Genomic DNA, 10,219 nt, shown 5'->3' on the forward strand with positions numbered 1-10,219 from the left:
GGTGGCCTAACAACCAAAAATGAATAGACCGTAACGGTGGATTCCGACGCGAGTATCTTATGTTAATTATTTACGAGAACTAGCCTATCGTAACCGCGGGACGCCGGCACGGTCTTCGGTCGTGTTCGTACGCGGGAAATATTCGACGCGGGCGAGACGCGCTCGCGGGATCGGCGCGGTTCGGGTACGGTCGCGGTGTGTATCGAGAACGCGGTGCGCGGGGAGCGCGGGTGAGCCGTGCTCGCTAACGCGGTCCTGAGTCGGGCGCTCTCGGCGCGGTTCGGTTACGGTCGCGGTGTGTATCGAGAACGCGGTGCGCGGGGAGCGCGGGTGAGCCGTGCTCGCTAACGCGGTCCTGAGTCGGGCGCTCTCGGCGCGGTTCGGTTACGGTCGCGGTGTGTATCGAGAACGCGGTGCGCGGGGAGCGCGGGTGAGCCGTGCTCGCTAACGCGGTCCTGAGTCGGGCGTTCTCGGCGCGGCCCCGAGCTCTCCCGATCCTCGAGGTGGTATCTGCACCGCTGCCCAGCGAACGAGAGTGGATCGGCTTCGTTTCCTGGTGGCTAGGCACGCGGGCGCGGAGAGGAGAGGGTTAGGAATCCGCGGAACCCCCCACCCGTCGCCTCCGCCCGGCCGCGGCTCGAGCACGTAGGCACAGACGTAAACCTAATGCCTACGGCCCGAAACCGGCGAGGGCGCTCGTCTCCGGTAGTATACCGAGAGGCGAGCTCCGCTCGCTGCTGCGGCCGATCGACGACTAACGTGCGGAGCGCGACGCTGGATCCCCGAGGGGAGAGCGGGACGCGGGAACAGGTCCAGGTGGTGGGGATGACGGTCCGGAGTGTCGTATCCTCGGTGCTCTGAAAAGAGCAGGCCGGTGAACGACTGCCTCCCAGAATCCTGGTCGCGGTCTCGGTTTCGCGTAGGGGACGTAAACCCACTTACGCTCTGCCGATTCCAGCGCCTCGTCGTGTTTGCCCGATCGTAAACCGCGGCTAGCACGAGTTGGCGCGGCTGCGAGAGGATCTGGGCCCGGGTGTTCACCCGAGAGCTGCTCCAGACCAACTCCGGCTTCGGCTGGTTCCGTCGCGATCTTTATAGCCCGAACGCGGACCTCGTGTGCTCGTTCGCGAATCTTCGGCACACTGCGATTGGTCCGCGCTCGGGCTGGATTCCGCGGATTGGCGCACGGCTATCCCGCATCGGTGATTGGTGCGGGCTAAGGTACAGAATGACTCGCGACGAGACACATGCGTCTCGTTGCAACGTAATGTTAAATTTTCGCCGATCTTTACATATTGTTCTTCTTCTTCTTGTTGTTGTTGTTGCTGTGCCACGTTTTTCGCCGATGACAGCATGTTGTTCAAACACCCCTTTGTACGCATCAGCTCCATCAATGCGTTCTGAGGGATCACAATTTCGTTTCCTCGGTTATCTCCAATAACCAGTTCGGTAGCAATATCCACGTTGACGCACACGCCAATTTCCAGCCATTTAAAGTAATTTCCGGCAAGCGAATATCTTCGGGTGAGAATCCTCGTACCTGGTGAACCTTTCGTCACCAACGAGGACTGTGATGATTGTGGTGGTGGTGGTGGTGGTAGCAGTGTCCGCGACGATCGTGGAAAAATCCTGCAATCAATTTTATATTTTTAAAAAGTTGAACGTATTCATTTTTTTCTGTTTTATCTTCACTATACTTACACTACGTTTCTTCGCCTTTTCGCCACTATGGCGGCTCTCGTCTCGTCCATGCTCGGTTGGTTGCGACGCATCGTGACTATGTACTGCTCCGCGGGTGTGATACTTTCTGAAACGTAACGCTCGAAACACCTCGTTTTGTACAATACCTTAATCGCCTTATCACTTCCTTAACCGATAAAAATAATTGATATTTCTACAGTTGCAACGGTCTTCTCGCTAGCGGCTTCACCGCTTCCTTTTTCAAAAGGAAGTTGTCCCCCTCCTCCAATCAGAATGCAGTTGCAACGACCTTCGTGCTAATAGTTTCACCACTTCCTATTTTCGTAGGAAATCAACGTCATCGTTGATACTATAATGACCCCAAGGAAGAGTATTGATCAAATTATTGCAAATGTATCGTTTATCGTCGTACGGACTCAGCGCCAATTTCATTTCGGATACCGAATACACCTGATGCTGTACGGACATTATACGATTATTGCTAACACTTTTCTCCGTATAATTATGAAGGCACTCGATATAGTCTTTGAAACTTATATCCCTAGCCGTGGCATTCGTTCTAATGCCTTTTATCTTTTTGGTTTCACAGCACGCGTCCTCGCTGTCGCGCACGCGAGTCGCGTACATTTTCGAGCGAAGTATTACGAATTCCGTCATAATTTTGCCACCGTTCTCGTCCTTCATCAAACCCAACATCTTTTTGTTCGCGATCGGAACGCCGTACACGTTGTTCTCAGCATAATTGCTCGTGTCGTATCGATTGATATCGCGTTTCAACAGCTCGTACGCGTCGTCGCAAACGATCTCGTATATCAAGCTGTCCGTGTCCGTGTATAAAATCTTACAGTTTTCTTTTAAATTTGGATACATATAGCCATAATGAAAGTCGTACAAACAGCATTTAGATATATCCAATACGGACAGGCCTATGTATACGGGTTTATAAAATTTAATATTCGTTTTTTTCAGTTGAATCGCAACGAAATCCTCCGAGAACACCGTGCAACTGTGAAAATTCGGTCTAGCTATCAATCGTTCGACACCGTGTCGACCGTCCCACCGAGAGAGTAATTTCACGATCGCGTGATTCCGAACGTTCTCCATAGTCTTTCCGAACACCGCGTTATTCATTAGCTTGAACAAATTTTTTGAAAAATCGTTGTTCGCGTTGGTGGGTAATTTAGTGTTCAAATCGATGTAGCTGCACAGCCATCGAGACTGTCGAAACTCTAAAATTCGATAAATTTTCCCTAATTTCAAACTGTGTCGCAAACTTTGCTGCAGATATCGATAATGCAGAACGTATCGCTCCTTATCGCGAAGCGTTGCCAGCAACTTCCTTTGACTCGAGCCGGCCGTCGCCTTGTCGTGACTCGGGCAAAACGGAAGATCCGCGTGAGCGTCATGAATTTCGCGCGGATACTCTAAATCCACATGCAAAATGTATCCTACGGGACTGTCGATTGGAATAGATTCAACGTTAAAATTATCTATATGCGCCCGTTCGTCCACCCAGCGAAAACCGCGGTGTGGCAGAGGTTGCGACATGGCCCAACCGTATAAATTATTAACGTCGAAATACATTAGATAGGTGGACGGCTCGCTCGAATCGTACGTCGGTAAATACTTGTTATTGGCACGCGCATACCTGTGAGAACATTGACTCAGTCCACCGCGTATTCCACGCTCCACGAACAATAGCATGTCCACGTCGGTGAACAGCTCCAGTTCGATCTTTGTCATTTTTAACATCACGTCCCACGCGAAACCGGGGAGCGTGTAATAATGCGCTGGATCGAGTTTATAGTTCTCGAGACAGTCTTCGCGGAAATTTTCAAAAACATCTGCCAGCAACAGTACGTCCAATTTTAAATACAAATCGCTGTACTGTCCCAACGTCTTTATAGCGAAACGAGACCAAACCGTATTCGCGTGAAGATAATCGGTGTCCGATATCTCGCTGGTACATAACCGATTGTAAAATGCTTCGCGCGGCGGCAATCGCTCCTCTTTTAGTTTATCGTACGACCTTTTCTCGTTAAAAGATTGAAATCGCTGTCGGAAAGATGTGCAAATTCGCCTCGTACGACGCGCAATTTACTCTTGTCCAAATACGAGGATAACTTGTCCAGACTAGAATTCAGGAATTTGAATGAATCGATGAATCGAAACGTTATCAACTTCCTGTAATCTCTTCCCATCCCCCCGTCGTTCTCAACGTGTTTCGTGAACGAGATGTACCGCTCTTTCGTCAGCGGTAACACGTCTATCTTCCCCTTGAACGCGTTTGCCAATTCCTTAATGATAAAATGCGCGTCGTAACCGGACAAATTGTGGAAAACCACTGGTATCACGTACGAAGATTGATAATTCAAATTACAAGCGTTATGCGCCGGACCGCGATACGCGCCCGTGATATGACAATGATCATGCACTTTTTCGTCGCAGTCGTTGAACGGTTTTTCACATACGTGGCAACACGTGGCTGTAAGAAAATCTAATTTTTCTGCTTCGGTCAATGTCCTCATCGACACGTTTTTATCAAGTATCTTCTGTAATTTACAACTTAACTCGTGCAACTTTGTCGCGAACCATGTCGAGCATCCCTCTTCTCTGGAACAAGCCCGATACTCGCACAGGGAAGCATCGTATCCACAATGCATGTAATAACCAATACTGAACGCGTGGTGATGTTGATACTGCGTGCGCGCCCCGCGGCTCTGTCCTTCATGTTTCTCCAGCAAACATTCCAAATCGGCGTAAATAACGAACGGCGCCCGTTCTTTGTACGCGTAGTTGCTAAACCGCAGCCACATGTCTTGCGAGGTCGGAAGCGTCAGAGCGCATTCGTTCATTCGTTCGCAATCGACCGTATGAGCGTCTAATCTCTCTTGCAACGGGAAATATTGTAAGCATCTGAGAAGGAAAAAAATATACCATGGTCTTTAACTGGAAAAGGAAAAAAATGCTCTCAACTTACCGGTCGCAAACATGCATACGATGGCTATTCTTGCTAAGCTGTGACGAAACCAATCGCGACAAATTTCTTATGCACGTGTAATGATGGCGCGAATCATTCCTCCCTCGTAGAAGCAACAAATTGACGTGCTTGCTCCGCTTCTTCTCGGTCAGATGAAGCGCCCCACACTTCTTGCGAACCCATTCGAACACGTTCACAGAAACGTCGTTTACCCGTTCAAATTTTCGAATATCCTTAAACGACATAGGCAGTTGAAATCCTTCGGTTCGAAGCACCGTGTGTTAATGTGGATAGGAAGAGAAACGCTCCGAGTTTTTCTTGACCGGATAGAGACCCGCCACAACTGCCCAAAAGAAACAGGCCTCGTCGTTACTCTTCACGTTGACGATCGCTCTCTTCAGTTGTATCTCTCGAGGTACAGAGACGTTGCAACCAGCTTGCAACGGCTGGTACTTGTTGCAATTCACTATTAGATGCAGTATCTTCGATAGCGCCCACCCGCTGTCGCGTTCTTGAAACTCCCCCATCGATGTCAGAATCGTTGGCATAACGTCTTTCAGATACCAGCAGCGTAAATCACTCGTTCGAAACAGAGGGAAATTTCGCGTACCGAAACTTTTCACTGAAACCGTATCGCGCAACACAAATTCCGCCTCCAACGTAATGTTCACTTTCAACGATGAATGTTTGTTCAGAGATTCCGTAACGCGTCTCGTAATCATCCGCTTCGCATGTTGCAAAAACTGACGAGGATCGATGTGCTCAACGTTGATAACGAGACCGGTTGATATGCGATCTCGAAACGCTGACTCGACTTCCTCCCAACGAAGAGACGTTGCGCTCCCGCCGACGCGACTCCTGTCGTATAAATCTCTTCCAACGCGTGAAAAACGGTGGCCCAACGATACGTTCAAACTTTTCATACGACACATCACCGATGTTAAGCTAAAGGCTATAGCCGGTTTTGGGGGCCAAATCGGCCCTGGAAGGGATTTTATTCCAATTTGCGCCATTCGATAGCCTACCAAAAAAGATACCTTTCAGCCAAGTTTTAGCCCTATAGCTCATCTGTAAGGGTAGTTACAGAGGAAAAACGAAAATCCAGTTTTTGGCCCATTTTCCCCATTTAATGACAATTTAAAATCCTGAAAAAAATCTGACACATTTCGGACACCAAACCACATACTTTGAGTCGTTTTCAGATTTTTCCGTTGTAAACTCTGGCTGTAAAAATCGAAAAACACGAAAAAAATCGAAAAAATGCAGATTTCATATGGAAATCTAAGAGTGACCCAATCAGAATTAATTTAGCAATAAGATATTGTCCTAAATATTATGCTCAAGTTTTTTCAAATTCCTGCGATTGGTGCGTCATAGTAGGAAAAAATAAAAACCACTTTTTTCGGCGTTTTTTCCGTGAAAAACCAAGTTATAATTATCGTAAAAAGTATATTATGTAATATTAAACATCTCTAAGTTCAGGGAAACATCGTCCAGACTTTAAAAATTGCGTAATACAAAAAACGACAATTATACTACGCAGGATATATCCCAATATTTCGAAGGTATTTTCAACGGCGCCGGTTGGTGCAGTAGCTATGGTCTCGGACTGCGGAACCGCTGAAGACTTTTTGGACGAGGTTCGGTTCTCGCCCCGGTCCAATTTTTTTTTCTTTAATCACATGTTTTTTCTATTTCTAACCGTATGATTGTTGTTACGCTGTTGTAAAAACATTTTTTAACTATGTTTAAACTATTTTTTAATAATTTTCCGGAAAAATATTTTTGGAGTACTTTCGGCCTTTAGTCATCTACGGGCTGTATTACTTATCTACTTAACATTTTTTTACATGGAATAAGGGATTGATTATTTTTGTGACAGAAAATATATACATGAAGTATTATTAGGAATAATCTGTAATAATTATAGGTGGATTGGTATGCAGTGGAATCATGTATGGCGTTTTCAGTCTTCGTCGCTATCTTCGTCAATTGTCGGTGTTATTTGGTCGTTATTGAAAATTCTGGTGAGCAACTCTGCTGGCCGAACTATGTCTGTGTCGTATCGAGCATAAAATGAATATTAAATGATATCAGCTACATGTGAGCAACATCCAATAGTGCGATTACCATTGGCACATTCACAACAATACCGTTTTATACCAGAATGACCAGTTGTGTTTGGTATTGTTACGTATGGAGACGTTTCTCCACGTTCATTTCGATTAGAAGTTCTAATCTCTTTTCTGAGAACGAAAAGCGTCCCAACAGGCCCCTTGTTTAATGATTGTACTCCGGCTGGACGCAACTGGCACGAAGCATGGTTCAGTAACAGCACCGTACGATTTCCTAAATTGGAAATCTTCAAAACATCCCCTTCTGGAATGTTTCGTCAAGATAGTCTTTGATAGGAAACATCCTGGCTAACCCTTCGTTTTACCCCTATAAACAAAAGATCCAGCTGCAAACCTCAAATTCACTTGAAACGACAAATACGAGTACGCGACCGTAAAATAAAACAGATACATTCCCCTCTCATTTTTAGGGTATATAAACCCATGCATTTTCATCCTCTTCGGTTAGTCGAGAAGCGGTTCAGTCAAGATTCAGACGCGGTTCAGTACTCGTGCAGTCACGTCGTGTCAAGTCTATTGAGATCGGGTTAAAGTCCCTTTCGAATCAATTCGTAACCTTATAGATTCCGTCAGTTCGGTATATATTCTATTTGGCATTCAACAATCGCTATCTAACCCCGCATTGCCAGTGCGTCAACACCGTGCATCATTAGGTAACAATTTCTCTAATTGTACACTTACTACACCCACTCGCGACACAAACAATCACACTTGTAACTATTCCAAATCAGAATATATTTGTCTTGTTTGTTAACTCGCGTAATCTACAACCTTTAATTATTGCCTGATATCCTAATCTAATAATTGAACGTTCCCACATGATACAATCTTACCGCTCGGATTGTATCCATTAAATTATATATAAGTTACGAGGCTTACTAATCTTAGATTCAATTCAACGAAGATTTCTCCAACCTAGTGGCTCCCCGGTTTCGCATTGGGTGCGTCCACGAAAATTATACCATCCTAGCGGAACCCTGATTTCGCATTGGGTTCTTCCGTATCCTAGCAGCTCCCTGGTCTCGCATCAGGTGCGTCTGTGAGTTATCCACCTTCCTTTAAATCGGGTTCGCCGCGTGTCTCTCCTAGTGACTCCCCGATTCCGCATTGGGTGCGTTCACGAAGTTTCATCCTCCTAGTAGCTCCTCGGTTTTGCATCGGGTGCGTCTGCGTTTGACTCCAACCTCCCAGAGGTTCCCTGATTTCGCATCAGGTGCGTCCTCGACGTCAACTATCCTAGCGGCTCCCCGATCTCGCATTGGGTGCGTCCGCGTACTTAACTAACAAATTGAAACCATATTCCTGGGGTAACAACCCCTCTCCGGCCTCTCGCGTTGCTCGCAGCCCTGGCTCGTAACAGTATATAATCTATGTAGCATTTGTACGTTTTGCGGTTGGTATGTCGCTATTTTACTTCGAATTTTACAATATTATTATTTTCTATTAAATAACGGACATTAATTTTATTATCGTGTTCATCCATTATCTCGGCCAAATACGAAACAGCTTAAGATGATTGGTATGATCCCGTGAAAAGTATCTTCAAATCGTCTTCTGTCATTTCCGGAAAATCAAAAATATCGGTGGAAGATATGTTTTTAAACGGCGTTTTTCTGCGACAGCTGCTCGTTGCTTGTAAAAGATATAATAAAAACCAGCAAAGACTATTGGAACACCTCAATAAAGCAATGTCCACGGCTCGATTGTTTCAGTTAAATGCCCAAAGTCCAGAATCGAAAATGTCCTTCATCAGGAATTTTTTCAGACAACAATGGTTATAGTTTTTCGAAGCATAAACATCGTTTTCATAATATCCCTAATAATATTTTTACTTGACAGAAACAGATACAACAATACCTCGCGATCCCAATACAACACTAGATTTATTATTAACAATAAGTAAAGTACCGACTAAAGATAAAAGATTTAATAGACAAGTCGATGCACTTATTCCATGTAAAAAAAATGTTAAGTAGATAAGTAATACAGCCCGTAGATGACTAAAGGCCGAAAGTACTCCAAAAATATTTTTCCGGAAAATTATTAAAAAATAGTTTAAACATAGTTAAAAAATGTTTTTACAACAGCGTAACAACAATCATACGGTTAGAAATCGAAAAAACATGTGATTAAAGAAAAAAAAATTGGACCGGGGCGGGATGCGAACCTGGTCCAAAAAGTCTTCAGCGGTTCCGCAGTTGGAGACCATAGCTACTGCACCAACCGGCGCCGTTGAAAATACCTTCGAAATATTGGGATATATCCTGCGTAGTATAATTGTCGTTTTTTGTATTACGCAATTTTTAAAGTCTGGACGATGTTTCCCTGAACTTAGAGATGTTTAATATTACATAATATACTTTTTACGATAATTATAACTTGGTTTTTCACGGAAAAAACGCCGAAAAAAGTGGTTTTTATTTTTTTCTACTATGACGCACCAATCGCAGGAATTTGAAAAAAATTGAGCATAATACTTAGGACAATATCTTATTGCTAAATTAATTCTGATTGGGTCACTCTTAGATTTCCATATGAAATCTGCATTTTTTCGATTTTTTTCGTGTTTTCCGATTTTTACAGCCAGAGTTTACAACGGAAAAATCTGAAAACGACTCAAAGTATGTGGTTTGGTGTCCGAAATGTATCAGATTTTTTTCAGGATTTTAAATTGTCATTAAATGGTGAAAATGGGCCAAAAACTGAATTTTCGTTTTTCCTCTATAACTACCCTTACAGATGAGCTATAGGGCTAAAACTTGGCTGAAAGGTATCTTTTTTGGTAGGCTATCGAATGGCGGAAATTGGAATAAAATCCCTTCCAGGGCCGATTTGGCCCCCAAAACCGGCTATAGCCTTCCACGCCCACCGACAGTTCGTCCTTCGCACATGACAAATATCTCGTACAGTATTGCAAACATTCCATATACATTTGACGGTGAATCGATCGCGGGCCATGGTGCCACGACTTGGCTAAATCTTTTCGTGTAGAAAAAACATATGCGACTCGTCGCGTCGATTCGCATTAACCGTTCTATCAACGTTTTCCGAGGCTCCTCGTCGGAGAAACTACCGTTCAAATACTAATTTAAAACGTGAACCCAAGCCAAGTTTTTCAATGATAAAACTGCCATTTTTACTCGTCGTTGTTGTTGTTGTTGTTATCATAGTGGTAGTAGTCGATGTCCTCGTCCTCGTCATCCGTTAAAAATAAATTACGTTTTCTGATCGGTAAGAAAGGAGGAGTTAAGATGATAAGAGGCATGAAACGTTCATTCAATGATAGCGTTCCCTCGTAAACGTAATCGGTTCTACGATATCGACGCACTGCCTTGTCCAAGTATGCCCTCAATCTCCATTTAGGTTTTAAGAAAACAAACACTTGTAAAAGATCTATATACTC

The 10,219-nt window shown here is 44.7% G+C and overlaps 1 protein-coding gene across 1 annotated transcript; it reads right to left on the bottom strand.

Annotated features, from left to right (window-relative positions):
- Positions 1-2,016: 2,016 nt before the first annotated feature.
- On the bottom strand, positions 2,017-2,829 carry LOC143364063 (uncharacterized). The gene has a single exon (XM_076804575.1). It carries the CDS (start codon positions 2,803-2,805, stop codon positions 2,017-2,019), a length of 789 nt encoding a protein of 262 aa, XP_076660690.1. The 5' UTR covers positions 2,806-2,829.
- Between the last annotated feature and the right edge of the window lie 7,390 nt (positions 2,830-10,219).

The sequence above is a fragment of the Halictus rubicundus genome, unplaced genomic scaffold (assembly GCF_050948215.1).
Source record: "Halictus rubicundus isolate RS-2024b unplaced genomic scaffold, iyHalRubi1_principal scaffold0223, whole genome shotgun sequence".
NCBI classification, from domain to species: Eukaryota; Metazoa; Arthropoda; class Insecta; order Hymenoptera; family Halictidae; genus Halictus; species Halictus rubicundus.

Coding starts and splice junctions, on each gene's coding strand:
- LOC143364063 (XM_076804575.1), bottom strand. CDS start 2,805: ATGGAGAACGTTCGGAATCACGCGATCGTGAAATTACTCTCTCGGTGG.